This window comes from Microcaecilia unicolor, chromosome 8, assembly GCF_901765095.1.
Source record: "Microcaecilia unicolor chromosome 8, aMicUni1.1, whole genome shotgun sequence".
Classification (NCBI taxonomy): Eukaryota; Metazoa; Chordata; class Amphibia; order Gymnophiona; family Siphonopidae; genus Microcaecilia; species Microcaecilia unicolor.
In genome coordinates this window covers 243,287,272-243,305,745 of record NC_044038.1, presented here as the reverse complement: position 1 = coordinate 243,305,745, position 18,474 = coordinate 243,287,272, and the positions used below count along the sequence as shown (strand labels likewise).

Here is an 18,474-nt window from a genome sequence, read left to right as displayed (position 1 = left end):
TTTTTAATTTAAATTCCTGTTCTGCATGGATTTTTCAACCAGCCCTTTTTAAAGTCTGTTTCTCAGTTCACTTTATTTACTTGGGCAAAATGTTTAACATCCAAAGGAGAACCCCAGCTGGGGTGACAGGCAGATACATGCTGGATGTGAAGGAGGGAACCTTGAAGGGATTAATCTGTAGGGCCTCAGCAGCTTTGCATTCGTAAACTTCAGTTATTGTTCATTATCCACCATGAAGCTGTCAATGAAGAAAGAGAAAAATTCTAGTTTAGTAACACCAAAATATGATCATCCACCATCAGAACATTTGGCTTTTCATTAAGGGGCCCATTTGCTAAAGTGCATTAGGTTGTTAACGCATGGTTTAGCAGCCCAGTAACAGCTAATGCACAAACGCACTGCTTTTGCAGTATTTTTAAAGTTACTGTGCACTCAGTAAATTTTGTATTAGGGGCGGAACTGGGTGGAGAGCAAGTAACACGTACTTACCGCGCCCTGACTAATGTGCAATTAGCGTGGGACACTTAACTGCTTCCTAAATATGAGGGTGCTAAATGCCTCAGCGCTAGCTGCAACCTCTTTACTGTGCCTCTGCGCTAGCTGCAACCTGTTTGCTGCACCTCTGCGCTAGCTGCAATTTCTTTACTGCACCGCTGCGCTAGCTGCAACCTCATTACTGCGCCTCTGCACTAGCTGCAATCTCTTTACTGCACCGCTGCGCTAGCTACAACCTCACTGCGCCTCTGCGCTAGCTGCAATCTCTTTACTGCACCGCTGCGCTAGCTGCAACCTCTTTGCTGCACCTCTGCACTAGCTGCAATCTCTTTACTGCACCGCTGCACTAGCTACAACCTCGTTACTTCGCCTCTGCGCTAGCTGCAATCTCTTTACTGCACCGCTGCGCTAGCTGCAACCTCTTTACTGCGCCTCTGCGCTAGCTGCAACCTGTTTGCTGCGCCTCTGTGCTAGCTGCAATCTCTTTGCTGCGCTAGCTACAACCTCGTTACTGCGCCTCTGCGCTAGCTGCAATCTCTTTACTGCACCGCTGCGCTAGCTGCAACCTCTTTGCTGCACCTCTGCACTAGCTGCAATCTCTTTACTGCACTGCTGCGCTAGCTGCAACCTCTTTGTTGCACCTCTGCACTAGCTGCAATCTCTTTACTGCACCGCTGCACTAGCTGCAACCTAATTACTGCGTCTCTGCGCTAGCTGCAATCTCTTTACTGCGCCTCTGCGCTAGCTGCAACCTCTTTACTGCGCCTCTGCACTAGCTGCAATCTCTTTACTGCACCGCTGCGCTAGCTGCAACCTAATTACTGCGTCTCTGCGCTAGCTGCAATCTCTTTACTGCGCCTCTGCGCTAGCTGCAACCTCTTTACTGCGCCTCTGCACTAGCTGCAATCTCTTTACTGCACCACTGCGCTAGCTGCAACCTCGTTACTGCACTAATGCACCAGCTGCATAGGAAAATGCTGGGGACACCCCCAATATTTGCTGCTGCTGCTGCTGCGTGTTATTTTCTCTATTAAGCTACAATAACTGCAAAATCTAACGCACTTAGTAGGCCCCCTAAAGGATGTAGAAAATATCCTACCCTGCACTTTGGGTTAGATTTACTGCATTCACCCACTATTAAGTTTCATTGCGTCTGAGAAGACCCGCAGTAAATAATGCACATTAATATGTCCTTTTGCAGTAAATATAGCTCTTTGTCATGCTTCGAATGGCTGCAGTATTTGACCAAGGCAGGGTCACCACAGTCCCTCTTTAGCAACGTTGCATGGTCCTGTGCAGACGATCTGACTCAATTCCCAGGCTCGCTGACAACAAACAAACCTTAGGCATCACAGTAACATAGTAGATGACAGCAGCTAAAGGCCTGAATGACTAGTCACACTCCTTGTCAATTCATGATTACATTAAACCAACAACGAATGCGGTATTGGCTAGACATAGATCGTAGAAATTACCTGGGCCTGTCCTTTACGTTCCAACTATTAGGTTTGCCATCGCTGCCCAGTCCAGCCTACCCCGATCTGCCTTGTCATATATGGGACACAGACTGTAGAAGTCTACCTGGCACAATTCTTACATTCCAACTACTGGAGTTAAGACATGAGCATCGCCATGCTGGGACAGACCAAGGGTCCATCGAGCCCAGCACCCTGTCTCTGGCCCGTCCTACACTGTCATGCCATATACAGGACACAGACCATATGAATCTGCCCGGCCTTGGCCTTAGTTCTTCACAGCTGAAGTCACTGTCTTAAGCACCACTCGACACATCAAGACACACGGAGTCATTTAAGTGGGGTTTTTTTTTAAAATATCATCCATTTTCTGTGTTCATCCCGCGCTTTTTTGGATTCTCTCACCATTTCTGTCTCCACCACCTCCCTCGGGAGGGCATTTCAGGCACTGACCACCCTCTCCTGACATTAACTAAGTCTACCATCCCACCACCTCAGTTCATGTCCTCTAGTTTCATCATTTCCCCTTCTCTGGAAAAACTTTGTTTCTACATTAATACCTTTCAAGTATTTAAACGTCTGTGCCGTATTTCTCCTTTCCTCTAGGGTAATTACATATTCAGGACTAGTCTAATCCTGTATTTACAGACTGTTGTATCCATCAAAGGTCCAGAGCAGTCTACAATAAAAAGCTACACATAGTATATACAGAATTAACAATCAAGAATTTTTGAAATAAATAGGTCTTACGGCATTTGTGAAAAGAATCATGAGAGGATTGCTTCTTCACAGATAAAGAAATGTCATTCCAAATTTCAATGACTCTATAGGAAAAGATTGGTTTTGTCCATCTTCAGTTCAAGTTGTTACATTTTCTTCTGTGAATATGGACAGGGGTGTAGCCAGACAACAGATTTTGGGTGGGCCTAGGCAAGAAGTGGGTGGGCACCAAGTGTTCTGTCCCCCCCAACCACTACCCAAAAAATATCTCAGCTGGTGAGAAAATGCAGTCTGCAGCAGGCATGCACTGAAAACTGAGCATGCGCAGGTGCCGATATTGTGGAGAGTAGTGTTTTCGTTACCATTAGGGGGAAATGTTGAGCTGGCCGAGGTTGGGATCCCCACCAGCTACCGCTAAACATGTGCTACTGTTGGGCGGGCCTGAGGCCTAAGTGGGTGGGCCCAGGCCCACCTGTGGCTACGCCACTGGTGCAATATCTACTCCGTTCTCATATGTACCTTTGCCACCTAATCATGGTCCTTCTCCAGGATTTTCTTCCATGAACACAGAACAAAAGTATTTGTTGGCGTTTCCCTGATCACTCTCCACATAGCCCTTCACAGCATTTTCAGTCTCACGATTCCATTTTTAGTTTTCCTCCTTTCTAGCCATTTATTCTTCCGCTTGTGCTTTTGCCAGCTGTATGTAGCTCTTTACTTCTTTCAGTTTCACCCGGTATTCTTTTCTGCGTTCCTCTTCTTGCGTTCGTCTGTATTTCACGAATGCCAACTCTTTTGCCTTTATTTTCTCAGCTACTTGTTTGGAGAACCAGATCAGTTCCCCTTTTTCTCTTGCTTATATTTACTCTCCTCATGTAAAGGTCAGTTGTACCTTTTACTGCGTTCCTAAGAAGTGAATTGGTAAGATTAAATTGTTTTCTTCAGTACCATCACATCCTGTTTCTTTTGCTTGGGGGGGGGGGGGGGGGGGGGGGGGACTACCTGAAATGTCCTGCCTCCATATCTCACCCCCACCTTCTAATTTAAATGCCTAGAAACATTTTGTCTGAATTTCTCACCAAGGATTCTTTTTCCTGCCAACTGAAAGTAACAGGATAGATCATAAGGAATGCCAAGCCAAATGCAAAGCGGAGATAAGGAGGGCAAAAAAGGACTTTGAGAAGAAATTAGCGTTGGAAGCAAAAATACATAGTAAAAATTTTTTTAGATACATTAAAAGCAGGAAACCGGCCAAAGAGTCGGTTGGGCCGCTGGACGAAAATGGTGTTAAAGGGGCGATCAAGGAGGACAAAGCCGTAGCGGAGAAATTAAATGAATTCTTTGCTTCGGTCTTCACCGAGGAGGATTTGGGGGGGACACCGGTGCCGGAAAGAATATTTGAAGCGGGGGAGTCGGAGAAACTAAACAAATTCTCTGTAACCTTGGAGGATGTAATGGGTCAGTTCAGCAAGCTGAAGAGTAGTAAATCACCGGGACCTGATGGTATTCATCCCAGAGTATTAATAGAACTAAAAAATGAACTTGCGGAGCTACTGTTAGAAATATGCAATCTGTCCCTAAAATCGAGTGTAATACCGGAAGACTGGAGGGTAGCCAATGTTACTCCGATTTTTAAGAAGGGTTCCAGAGGAGATCCGGGAAATTATAGACCGGTGAGTCTGACGTCGGTGCCGGGCAAGATGGTGGAGGCTATTATTAAGAATAAAATTGCAGAGCATATACAAAAACATGGACTGATGAGACAAAGTCAGCACGGATTTAGTGAAGGGAAGTCTTGCCTCACCAATCTAATGCATTTTTTTGAGGGGGTAAGCAAACATGTGGACAATGGGGAGCCGGTTGATATTGTATATCTGGATTTTCAGAAGGCGTTTGACAAAGTGCCGCACGAAAGACTCCTGAAGAAATTGCAGAGTCATGGAATCGGAGGTAGGGTATTATTATGGATTAAGAACTGGTTGAAAGATAGGAAGCAGAGAGTAGGATTGCGTGGCCAGTATTCTCAGTGGAGGAGGGTAGTTAGTGGGGTCCCGCAGGGGTCTGTGCTGGGTCCGTTGCTTTTTAATGTATTTATAAATGACCTAGAGATGGGAGTAACTAGCGAGGTAATTAAATTCGCCGATGACACAAAATTATTCAGGGTCGTCAAGTCGCAGGAGGAATGTGAACGATTACAGGAGGACCTTATGAGACTGGGAGAATGGGCGTGCAAGTGGCAGATGAAGTTCAATGTTGACAAGTGCAAAGTGATGCATGTGGGTAAGAGGAACCCGAATTATAGCTACGTCTTGCAAGGTTCCGCGTTAGGAGTTACGGATCAAGAAAGGGATCTGGGTGTCGTCGTCGATGATACGCTGAAACCTTCTGCTCAGTGTGCTGCTGCGGCTAGGAAAGCGAATAGAATGTTGGGTGTTATTAGGAAGGGTATGGAGTCCAGGTGTGCGGATGTTATAATGCCGTTGTATCGCTCCATGGTGCGACCGCACCTGGAGTATTGTGTTCAGTACTGGTCTCCGTATCTCAAAAAAGATATAGTAGAATTGGAAAAGGTACAGCGAAGGGCGACGAAAATGATAGTGGGGATGGGACGACTTTCCTATGAAGAGAGGCTGAGAAGGCTAGGGCTTTTCAGCTTGGAGAAGAGACGGCTGAGGGGAGATATGATAGAAGTGTATAAAATAATGAGTGGAATGGATCGGGTGGATGTGAAGCGACTGTTCACGCTATCCAAAATACTAGGACTAGAGGGCATGAGTTGAAGCTACAGTGTGGTAAATTTAAAACGAATCGGAGAAAATTTTTCTTCACCCAACGTGTAATTAGACTCTGGAATTCATTGCCGGAGAACGTGGTACGGGCGGTTAGCTTGACGGAGTTTAAAAAGGGGTTAGATAGATTCCTAAAGGACAAGTCCATAGACCGCTATTAAATGGACTTGGAAAAATTCCGCATTTTTAGGTATAACTTGTCTGGAATGTTTTTACGTTTGGGGAGCGTGCCAGGTGCCCTTGACCTGGATTGGCCACTGTCGGTGACAGGATGCTGGGCTAGATGGACCTTTGGTCTTTCCCAGTATGGCACTACTTATGTACTTATGCCCCATCTCCCTACGTACCTAAAACCTTCTTGATGACAGCAGGCTTGGAGCCACCTACCGAAGTTCTCAGTATTTTGTAATCTTTCCGCTCCTTTACAGTATTTCAGAACAAGCTACCGTTTGTACCAAAGATTTTAACCCCCCCCCCCCCCTCCATCTCCTGAAAACCTCTCTGTGATACAAGTGGGGTATTACTGGCCAGGTCATTGGTTCCCAGGTGGTAACAGCATCAGTGTTAGAACCCTTCTGCTCTTCTCCGATAATGTCAGGAAGTATTTTTCTCACGGAGAGGGTGGTGGATATGTGGAATACCCTCCCGCGGGAGGTGGTGGAGATGAAAACGGTAATGGAATTCAAACATACGTGGGATAAACACAAAGGAATCCTGTTTAGAAGAAATGGTTCTGTGGAATCTTAGCAGAGATTGGGTGGCAATGCCAGTAAATGGAAACAAAACAGGAGCTGGACAGACTTCTACGGTGTACGCCCTGCCCTGATTGTGACTGAATAGATAGGGATCGGCTGGAGTGTAAATTTTAAGGGGCTTCAACGTTAGCTTCAGAACTTAGTACAAGAATAGTACCAGGCAGACTTCTACAGTCTATGCCCTGAGAAAGGCAGGGACAAATCAAACTCAGGTATAAAGTATCACATACCATGTAAAATGAGTTTATCTTGTTGGGCAGACTGGATGGACCGTACAGGTCTTTATCTACCGTCATTTACTATGTTACTATGTTACTCTTTGGGGTTCTACATGGAATGTTGCTACTAATTGGAATTCCGGAATCTTGTAGCTCTTTAGGATTCCAGAATCTTCAGAACGTTTAGTCCAAGAACTGGGCAGACTTCTACGGTCTGCTCCCTGAGATTGGCAAGGACAAATCAAACTCGGGTATAAAGTATCACATACCATGTAAAATGAGTTTATCTTGTTGGGCAGATTGGATGGACCGTACAGGTCTTTATCTACCGTCATTTACTATGTTACTATGTAATCCATATTTTCCTAGTAGCTGAGGAAGGCATTTCACTTTGTTTGGCCCCTTGAACTATGCTCCAAAGTTAATTCCTCTGATGATGGAATTCCCTAGTAGCAACAATTTTCTATTTTGAGTTTCTTTATCAGCACTTTTGGAGCGTCTTTTCTCTTGAGCTACCTTCGTTGTTTCTGGCTCCACCTAAGAATAAAAATCAGAAAAGCTTGAAGCTCCCAGTGATTCCACCCAGGGTGAATGAGGGAGACTTGACACTGTAAGTAGCAATACTGTGCCATATATATTGTTATTTGAATATGTTTCCTGCTCTGATTGTATATTGTCTGTCTAGCTTATTCTTGATGTATACCGCCTTGGGTGAATTTCTTCAAAAAGGTGGTAAATAAAGCCAGATAATAAAATAAATCAGATAATTTATTAGATTGGCCTATTCCATCACGTACAGTTCAGTCTGAACCAGGGGCGTAGCCAGACTTCAGCAGGAGGGGGGTCCAGAGCCCGAGGTGAGGGGGCACATTTTAGCCCCCCCCCAGTGCCGCCGACCCCCCCCCGCCATTGCCAACCCCCACCCCCCGCCATTGCTGACGCCGACGCCGCCACCACCAACTTTGCCCCCCCCTGCCAATGACCCTCTCGACCCCCCCCCGCCTTTGCTGGCGGGGGAGCCCAACCTCCGCCAGCCAAGATCCTCTTCTTTCCGCAAAAGGCTTCCTTCTGTTTCTGACGTCCTACACGTTGTACGTGCAGGACGTCAGAAACAGAAGGAAGGAAGCCTTTTGCGGAAAGAAGAGGATCTAGGCTGGCAGGGGTTGGGGTCCCCCGCCAGCAAAGGCGGGGGGGGGGGGGTCGAGAGGGTCATCGACAGGGGGGTCCAGGGCCAAATCTACAGGGGCCCAGGCCCCCCCAGGCCCCACGTAGCTACGCCACTGGCCTGAACTAGCTGTACTAACATGAATGACCATGCATTTGATTTGCTTCAGAGCAATGAAAACCCAAAATTCACTAAGCTGGAACCCGACCCTTCCGAAGGCCAGAATTCTGTGGACATGGCAGGCTTATCCCTTTGATAATGGTCAGCTGCACCTTTGTTCACAAATGCAAGTGCTCGCTAAGAGCCCTAGTACCTGCTGTATTTAGGGGAGAAAAAAAAGTGAAACTCACTTGGAAAGAGCATGGTGGTGACCAGCTCCGGAGACTCCAGGAAGTCTATAGTTGCCCGTTGGAAGATTTTGCTGTAGTTGGACTGCAGGTGACTGAAAGGTAATGAGGCTGTTGATTTATATAACTATCAGAGTGATGTCTTCTTATTATAGTTAGTCATTTAAAAAACTAGGGTTAAAATGAGAGGTTAAGCATTGCAGATGAGAATGAGAAGTTAAGTTTCGCCTAGACTTGTCTTGAGTTTGTTAGCTTTGCAAGGATTGAAACAAGTTATTAATTTATTGCAACTAGACATTGGGTGTGGCCTGATTGGTTAATATTCTTCATCCTAGGCCAGAGGTTTCAAACTGGTAATGAAATTCCACACCATAAAAACCCTTATCCATTTCCTCATCATCTCTCAACTTGCTCTTTACAGGACTCCCTTAGAAACTTCTCATTTTGCACACAACACCGAGGAGCCGTTGCAGAAAGCTGCAGGACGCCTAGCCATGGGGTTGTAGGTGCACATTAATAATGGCTGAGCAACGGCCAGAGGGGTTCAGCGCAGGTGCGTAAATATCAGCCTGACAGACATTTTTAGCATATTTATACACAGAAAAGCAGGTGCCAATGTGTTCTGACACTTTCGTTTTTATTCCGACGTGCATTAGCTCTGTTACCTCCCATCGGTCTTTTAAACTTGAGACCCTTCTAGCTGTAGAAGATGACAAACCCGCCATTAAATCCTCTCCACTCTCAGACCTGGTGAGTCAACACCTGCACTGAACCTCTCTGGCCGTTCGGACTTTAATGCGCACCTGCAGCCCTGCGCCTAGGGTTGGGAATAAATCCAAATTGACTAGAGACAAGACGGGCGGGGATGAGGTTGGATCCAAACCAACTGGGGATGTGATCCAGAAAGCCCGGGTTCAGATCCCATAGTAGCTGCTTGTGGCACTGGGCAAACCACTTAACCCTTCATTGCCTTGGGCAGGCTCAGAACCCAACCCACTCAGGGCCTGCCATGGAAACTTATGTGGCTGCCCCCAAATGTTGCTCCCAGCTTGTGTGCAGGGGAACCTACCATATCGCACCTGTGGTATAGGGGGCTCTTCTGCTTACTGCAAACTTACGGTGACTGTCTAATGGTTTCCACGCATGTGGTGGGAATCAGAAAGAAAATGATGCGGACAGGGTTGGCTAAATTCTGCTCACCTACCTTCTCCAGGACTTTGTATCCTGCCAGAACTCATACAGCATAAAGCAGCAGCCACTGGTGAGCTTATGAGCAGAAACACTGAAAAAGAAGGTCACTAAAAACCTTAGTGCATAGAAATTTCATTTTCTTACCACCAACTTTCCTCTACATCCTTGGGACACAACCAGCCAATCAGGCTTTCAGGATACCCACCATCAATGTGTGTGAGATTTGCATAGAATGGAGACAGTACATGGAACTAAATCTCGTACATATTCATGGTCAATATCTTGAAAACTCCGCTCCATGGATAAATCCTTCTTATCTGTTCCCTTCTCCACTACTGCCAACTCCAGACTTCGCACCTTCTGTCTCGCTGCACCCTACGCCTGGAATAAACTTCCTGAGCCCCTACGTCTTGCCCCATCCTTGGCCACCTTTAAATCTAGACTGAAAGCCCACCTCTTTAACATTGCTTTTGACTCGTAACCACTTGTAACCACTCGCCTCCACCTACCCTCCTCTCTTCCTTCCCGTTCACATTAATTGATTTGATTTGCTTACTTTATTTATTTTTTGTCTATTAGATTGTAAGCTCTTTGAGCAGGGACTGTCTTTCTTCTATGTTTGTGCAGCGCTGCGTACGCCTTGTAGCGCTATAGAAATGCTAAATAGTAGTAGTAGTGGCTAGGTGTGTCCCAAGGACTGCTCTGGGCACTGTTTTTGAATTTCATTTCTAGCTCTTTTTTTTTTTTCTACACTTTCATAAAAATGTCCGCCACCAATTCTAGACACCCCCCTAAAAAGTACAAAAGATTTTATGCTGCTTATCCCAGAACTAAGCAGTGGATTTTCCCCAACTCCATTTTAATAATGGTCTATGGACTTTTCCTTTAGGAAGCCGGCCAAACCTTTTTTTAAAACCCCGCTAAGCTAACCACCTTTACCACATTCCCTGGCAACAAATTCCAGAAGCATTGGAAGTATTAACTATGACTATTGTTTTATGACAAATTGGTACATTAACTTGTGCACCGCATAGAATGGTAGGTATTGTAGTATAAAAAGTGTTGTGCTCCATCAATAGATCAGGTTAACCTAATACACAATCACATTCTAGGGCAGACTTAAGCTATTCAGGAGTAACTTACTGTAAGCAGCTGCTCTGATTGGCTGTAGAATCTGCATAAGATTTCAGTGCCTGTCGGAAGGCTTGTAAGCCACTTTCAGTGATCGATATTTGCCTCTGGGCTACCAGGATATGCTGCAGAGAGAGACAATACATTTACAGTTGTTCTGTATCAAAAAGTAAGTCTAACAATATAAGACCAGTGATTCTCAGCTCAGTCCTCAGAGCATAGCCAGCAGGACGGGTTTTCAGAAAACACCAATGAATACGCAAGAGAGAGAGATCTGCAAATACCGGAGGCACCACATACAAATCTCTCTCATGCGTATTCAGTGTGGAGACCCTGAAAGCCCAACTGGGTTGATAATCACTGATTTAGACACTTCTAAATGTTATATATCCAAAACAATGTCGGTCAGATGCCATCAAAATGGCAGTAATTAAATAAATGAAAACTGTCTAATCGTAGCAATGCGTATTAGAAGACAGCTGTCGGAGTGTGACAGCAGCAGGCCTTGAACAAAGGACCTCAAGAAAGATAAGCAACCCTTAAGCCAGAAGGCAGCACAGAAATTCCAAGTCTTGTACGCCCTGATCCCTACGGGAAATACTTTTTCACGGTGAGGGTGGTAGATGCCTTGCTTGCCTCCCTTGGGAGGTGGTAATGGAACTCCCACAAAGGATTCCTCTATGGGAAGATGGACACGAATGAAACTTAGTGGTGATTAGACGGTAACTGCAGTAACTGAGAAGTAAGGCCAGACTTCTATGGTCTGTGCCCCGATTATGACTAGACGGATCTGGATGGTCCGGAGTGGTGCTTCGAGGGCAAGACCAGGGCCGGGCAGACTTCTAAACTCAGGACCGATCAAGATCAAATACACATATGTTGGGACACTCAATGAAATTACATGGAAATACTTTTAAGACAAATAGGAGGAAATAGTGGACTTTCTGGAGGTCCTGCTGCTAAGCCCATTTCCCTGGTCCAGTGGTCCTTTTACCTGTTAACAAGTGCCTGACTGCCTTTTAAAATGTTAGTGTGTCGCTGAAATACATTTTCAGTGCTGTAACTGTCGATTTCGTACTTAAAATAATTACGGTTTTGCCATCTGCATTGCAAGTACTTATGGTTTGTGGCAACTCGGTCCTACTCACAGAATCGGGAGGTCTGCATGTGCTCTCTTCCTTCACAGGCTCCAGTTGTGGACTCTGAGTAGAAGAAGGGGAAGATCATTACTTTCTCCAGCCATAGCCACCTCTAGAAAACCACCACCGTGACAGTAAACTTCCAACACCCACCATCCTGTGCTCATTACTAAAAGCAACAAGCTGGTTCAGGCATCTGGGCCTTGATTTGGATGGTAACCAGTTTCACACATTAGTTCTGTTCCTCCACTAGAGTTAGGTGGGCAATTGCTCACCCCGTTATAGAATAGGGTTAGTTACACACGTAACATAATTAGCTAATAATAGAGGTCTACAAAATCCTGAATGGTGTGGAACGGGGAAAATGTGAATTGATTGTTCACTTTTTAAAAGTATAAGTATGGAGTGGAGGAGTGGCCTAGTGGTTAGGGTGGTGGACTTTGGTCCTGGGGAACTGAGGAACTGAGTTTGATTCCCACTTCAGGCACAGGCAGCTCCTTGTGACTCTGGGCAAGTCACTTAACCCTCCATTGCCCCATGTAAGCCGCATTGAGCCTGCCACGAGTGGGAAAGCGCGGGGTAGAAATGTAACAAAAATAAAGACTAGGAGGCACTCCATGAAGTTACACAGACTTTTAAAACAAATAGAAGAAAATATTTTTTCACTCAAAGCTTTGGAACTCCTTGAAGGAGGGTGTGGTAATGGCATTTAGCATATCTGGGTTTAAAAAAAAAGGTTTGGAGAAGATCCTGGAGGAAAAGTCCATAACCTGATATTATAATAGTCATGGGAAAAGTGAGTGCTGTCCCTGGGATTGGTAGCATGGAATCTTGCAGCTCTTTGGGGATTCCGGAATCTTGCTGCTCTTTGGGATTCCGGAGGTTTACTACTCTTTGGGATTCTATAGCAAAAAACACAGGAGTGGTGACTACGTGGCAACAGTATCAATCCATTGACTAATCAAATACTGTACTTGTTTTTTTAAATAGTTCTTTTTATATAAAATTTTATTCACAAGACAAAAGGGGCATCAGATGTTATTAACAAAATGAGCTATCGGATCTCCTACAGCGCACAGCTATGCTGACCTGAGCTCTTGAATCAATCATCTGCCTCAATTGTCTTCCCTATTTTTTTGTGTAAAACCATGTATCAAAAATTATATCACTCACAGAACAATCTTTTTAACATTGACAAATCGCAAGGATGAATAACAAAAAACCGACCACCTATTTGGATATGCAGAATACAGAGCTGTTCAAATTTATTCATAACACCCGACACCCACATCCAGATTAATGCCATTTTGGTTCATAAAACCTGCTTCCAGGGTAGTCAAACATAGTTCCTGAAAAATTCAAATGTACTGGTGAAATTACTCCTTGGGTTTCTGCCAGGTACTTGTAACCTGGATTGGCCACTGTTAGAAGCAGGATACTGGACTAGATGGACCATTGGTCTGACTCAGTAGGGCTGTTCTTAAATATATTTATGTACACAAAATGAAGTTTAATATTTAAAAGTATGATATCTACTTATACATTTTTACAGAATCGTTGTTGGGGGGGGGGGGGGGTAGCTGAGTTTAACCATCATTACAGCAGCAGTGGGATCCCAGGGGCCTGAAAATTAATGGAGTGGATATGTGCGTCAGCCCTGTCCACATCACCTATTGTGAAAAGCCCGTTCAGCAAATGATGCTTTTATGGCCTTACCTTATATTCTAGTTTGTCAATCAGATGCTGTAATCTGTTAATCTGAGCCATCCACTGATTATCGGTTTCCACAGAGACCCCTGCAGTAGTAACAAAGGGGAAATACATAGCAGAGTCACTAGAAGCCAATCACAGACAAGACCAAATCGGACCCATGCACCCAACTAGGAGTAGACCATGTGGCAATGAGTGGCTAGCAATGCTTTCTGTGAGGTTACCTTTGCAGAAGTGGCCACCGTGATGAGATGGGCACCTCACATAGACAGAGATGACCTTCACTCCCCTGTCAGTTCCCTCCCACCGAACAGACCATCATTGGCCAAAAATCTCATGGACTGTGTGCAAACTATCCAGTCCTTAGAAACATTGTCCCAAGTGATGACTAAAAAGTCTTTAATGCACTCATCCCAACAGATAAACACTTTTCTCACATGAGCACGCAGCTTTGGAATACACTGCCGCGCAACTTAAGAACGATTTACGAACAAGCTTCCTTCCGCAAATTATTGAAGACCCATCTGTTTGAAACAATTTATGGAAAGAGCCAAAACACATAGAGTCTATACTCACTGATCATCAATGCATCATACATCCACTTCTGACCCTCATCCCCCGTAATACCACATCACTCATACATTTACTCACAGAAATATGTACACCATATGTCTTAGTGTTTTAACACTGCCCTTTAAGCTTCCCATTGTCTCTTTCCAACGTTTCAATGTTGATGTCCCATTGTTATACTCCTAACGATACTTCGATGGTCTCGCATAACTTGTACAATGTAACCCATAACCAAGTTGTAACAAATGTATTTCCATTATTCATATCTTATTGTAAGCCACACTGAGCCCACAAAGAGGTGGGAAAATGTGGGATACAAATGCAATAAATAAATAAATAGATGACGTTTGAAAGAATACTTAGCTTTCAAACTCGGCACTCAATTCCTCGTCTTTCCGCTATTGCTGCCCAAACCTGTGGAATGCTCTGCCGAGGCACCTCAAAATGCAAACGGACCACACCCTCTTCAAGAAATTACTGAAGACCTACCTCTTTGTTGCAACCTACTCCGCTAGTTCCCCTGCTGATTAATATTCCCTTACGTTCCCCTCCCTGCTTAGTTTTCCGCTGTTAGTCAATGCCCCCTTGTTTTATCTTTTTCACTTATCCGTATCTTCATAATTTGTAATTCCTCCTATTTTTCTGCCTGCATGTGTGGGGAAAATGTGGGATATAAATGAACCGTAAATAAATAAATTCTATCTTTACTATTATCTTACGATTATATATTTCCACACCTAAGTTTTTTTGTGTTTATTGCTAATGTGCATATCCCTTAACTGAGAAGGCCGTCTTGCTTGTTAACTGCTACGAATCCTTATAGGAAAGTAGGCAGTATTTAAAACATCAATAGAATTAGGATTGCATATATACAGTAATATGTTCAGTCAAAATGTGCATGAGAATATATATTTTTTGAACCATCTCAGTAAACATAATTTCATAGTTATCCTGGCACCAGCACTAAAAATCCTTCCTCCCATCCTGGCACTCGCCAGAGAGTGGCACAGTGGGCTGCCTCTCCTACCCAGCTATTTCCCGCTGAATGTTGGCCCGCTGGCTTCGACGTCTGCTGGTTTATTCATGTATAATGTCCTGAAAATTACTCTCTTACTGGTCTTTGACCCATCCATTCTTCATCTCTTATACTATGACACCAGCAAATAAGTCAATTAGAATACAGCTGCGGCACTTTGCCCATTCAGACACAACTGAGCATAAACATACTAGCCTGACTGTTATTCTAAAGGGTTAAATTCATAGGCGCCCCGTATAAGAGGCTTGGCGAGGCTAAGCCTCCCCAGCCTAGTTGTGACCTTCGCCGCCTGCCTCCCGCCCCCCCCCCTCCGAAATTAAAAACTTGATACCTGCTCGGGGTTAAGGGAAGGCGGCGTCGGCAGCGACACAGCACGTCAGCACCAGTGAAACGCGTGCTGGCTCGGCGCACCTTCCAGCACTTGAGAGACAGAACGAAGGGAAGCTGAAGGCGCTATTAAATGGACTTGGAAAAATTCCGCATTTTTAGGTATAACTTGTCTGGAATGTTTTTACGTTTGGGGAGCGTGCCAGGTGCCCTTGACCTGGATTGGCCACTGTCGGTGACAGGATGCTGGGCTAGATGGACCTTTGGTCTTTCCCAGTATGGCACTACTTATGTACTTATGTACTTATGTACTGGTGCTGATGTGCTGTGTCGCTGCCGACGCCGCCTTCCCTTAACCCCGAGCAGGTATCAAGTTTTAAATTTCGGAGGGGGAGGGGGCGGGAACTGGACCTGGTGCTCAGTGGGAGGGAGGGAAGGAGGAAGGCCTGATGCTGCTGGGTGGGAGGGAGAAAGGAAGGAAGGCAGGCAGGCAGGCCGGCCTGATGCTGGGTGGGGTGCCTGGCGCTTGATGCTTGGTGGGTGGGTGGGTGGGAGGGAGGGAGGGGGTGCCTGCCTGCCTGGTGCTAGGTGGGTGGGAGGAAGGGGTGCTTGATGCTGGGTGACAATTATGGGTTTAAGCTCTGCCCCCAACCCCACCCCCTTTAGCCTCCCCAAACAGTTGGGCCACCGACCGCCTATGGTTAAATTGGGCAGGAGAGTCCATGCTGAGTGGGCTGGGAGGAGATATGCAGAACCACTTAACTGGACGGTATCATTGAATATCTCCTCTGAGCATCACGGTGCTGTTGGGTTACTGCCAGGGTGGTTTGAGGCAGAGCTCCACACTTACCAGTTAGTGGCAATATTCAGTTTTGGTTGGTAGGTGGATAAAGCAGAAAGGATGCCCTAAGTTTTGCCACTGAGCTATCCAGGCACAGGCTGATAATTGGCCAGTTCCTAGATTTCAGCACTGACCTGATTATTCAATGCCGACATGGCCTGGCATTGAATAACCGGATTTAATTTATCCATGGCTATTGGTGGTTAAGAACTAGCTGAATATCGGGCAGGTGATTCTCTCTCTGTGAATATGGGTCAGGTTTAAAGATTCAGACTGTAATTAATGTAGGAGAGTGTGAAAGAGTTCTCTCTACCTCACCTGTAGTCAGCATTCCAGATAATGTGTCTGTTGGAGACAGGCAGACAGTCTTCTGCACTTTCCGACTGCACCTTCTGCCAGCCCTTAAGCCAAACAGGGCTTCAGGCTTCTTTAGTTCACATCTGTGAATAAAGCAAAGATCAGTTGTTCTCTGACAAAGTGGAGGAGTGGCTTAGTGGTTAGAGCACCAGAGGGGGCCTGGTTCAAATCCCACTGCTGCTCCTTGTGATCTTGGGCAAGTCACTTAACCCTCCATTGCCTCAGGTACAAATTTAGATTGTGAGCCCTCCTGGGACAGAGAAATATCCAGAGTACCTGAATGTAACTCACCTTGAGCTACTACTGAAAAAGGTGTGAGCAAAATCTAAATAAATATATGGAATGTTGCTACTATTGAAGATTCTACATGGAATGTTGCTACTAGTTGAGATTCTATATGGAATGTTGGTACTATTTGAGATTCTACACAGCCTGTTGCTAGTGGAGGAGTGGCTTAGTGGTTAGAGCACCGGTCTTGTAATCCAGAGGTGGCCGGTTCAAATCCCACCGCTACTCTTTGTGATCTTGGGCAAGTCACTTAACCCTCCATTGCCTCAGGTACAAACTTAGATTGTGAGCCCTCCTGGGACAGAGAAATATCCAGTGTACCTGAATGTAATTCACCTTGAGCTACTACTGAAAAAGGTGTGAGCAAAATCTAAATAAATAAAGATTCTAGAATTCTAAAGAATAACAAGATTCCATGCAGAATTTCAAAGTGTAGCAACATTCCATGTAGAACCCCAGAGAGTAACAAGATTATTTGGGGTGGAGGAGTGGCCCAGTGGTTTGAGCACCAGTCTTGCAATCCAGAGGTGGCTAGTTCAAATCCCACTGCTGCTCCTTGTGATCTTGGGAAGTCACTTAACCCTCCATTGCCTCAGGTACAAACTTAGATTATGAGCCCTCCAGGGACAGAGAAATATCCAGAGTACCTGAATGTAGCTCACCTTGAGCTACTAAAATCCAAATAAATAATAATAAATGTCACTATCGAGGCATCTATAATCAGATTATTAAATTTGCATTGTTCAGTTAATAATAAAATATATATAAATATAAATGTGTGAAAGGTGCTCAGTGGTTACAGATGATATAGCTATAAAATGTTAACCCCTCATTCAATCATTGCACCAATCATGATTTCTATATTGTAAGATGTTAAAGTGAAATGTACTTATCTGATTGAGAGGCTAAATTTCTGTTCAGCTGATGAAGCAACCAGCGGAACTCTTGAGAATCAATAATCAAAGAGTCTTCAATGTGTTGAAAGTGCCTCCTCCATGCGTGAAATCCCTAAAAAAATTCCCTAAATTGATAATAAATGGACTGCTGCGTCAACGTGGTGGCCAAACATTTTTTCCACTAATGGGTCCATTGATAGAACATCTAATCAATCAAATATCAGTATTTAGCTGACCTTTTACACAATTACATTATTTTGTTGATTATTAATTGAATAATGCAAGATTGTGTTGATCATAGGAAACTAGTCTCTTCATTTTGGATTTAAGAATTATTTACAGGATGAGATAGATTTATTTTCCTCGTCTATAATTAGTATTTGGTAAATTTAGTCCTGGCCATTTATGCCAACTAAAACTTGGTGTAAAAAGCACACGATTAATTTAGGCATGGATCTGGCATGTTCTATGACACTGTGTGTAAATTTTACGAACGCCCATGACCCACCCATGTCCCTGCCCCCTTTTTGAGATCTGCACAGTCCAATTTACATGCATTGCTTTATAGAATATGCTTAGCGAGCTATGTACATAAATCCTAATTAGTTGCAATTAGTACCAATAATCGCTTGCTAGTATCCAAGTAGTGGCACTGATGGTCTTGTTTTCCCAATTAAGTTTCACGCATGATTCGGCTACATGTGCCAATTTGCACACAGAACTCTGCTCAACGTATATAGAATCCAGGGGACTGTGGGATTCTCCAGAAAAGCTGTTTTCACCCCTCTCAAGAATGTGTCAAGGGAAGCTCTCAATGGCCTTCCTCCCGTCCCCACAAGCTGCTCACCTTTCCTGGCCTGTCTGCTGTTCAATTGTGTCCAAGGCGCAGCCCAGCGAGCTCTGCAATGATTGTAACTGACTCATTGTCTCCCGCAGCAGAAAGCGAGTGACAAACTGGTGAGTTTTGGAGGCGCTCTCATAGTCCTGAGAGAGTGAAGAGAGAGAAGTGAGGGAGATGTACTGA

General features: G+C 44.8%; 1 protein-coding gene across 2 annotated transcripts in view; it reads right to left on the bottom strand.

Moving 5' to 3' along the window:
* NECAB3 (N-terminal EF-hand calcium binding protein 3) overlaps positions 1-18,474 on the bottom strand; it is a 145,172-nt gene continuing 126,698 nt past the window's right edge. For both annotated transcript variants that reach the window (XM_030212374.1, XM_030212373.1), the window contains exons 6-13: positions 18,298-18,434; positions 16,228-16,349; positions 13,142-13,221; positions 11,435-11,488; positions 10,299-10,411; positions 9,169-9,246; positions 7,968-8,059; positions 1-238 (exon numbers count right to left, since the gene is read on the bottom strand). In XM_030212374.1, the coding sequence (XP_030068234.1) occupies positions 210-238; positions 7,968-8,059; positions 9,169-9,246; positions 10,299-10,411; positions 11,435-11,488; positions 13,142-13,221; positions 16,228-16,349; positions 18,298-18,434 (705 nt within the window). In that variant the 3' untranslated portion in view covers positions 1-209. The remainder of the gene's footprint in view (positions 239-7,967; positions 8,060-9,168; positions 9,247-10,298; positions 10,412-11,434; positions 11,489-13,141; positions 13,222-16,227; positions 16,350-18,297; positions 18,435-18,474) is intronic.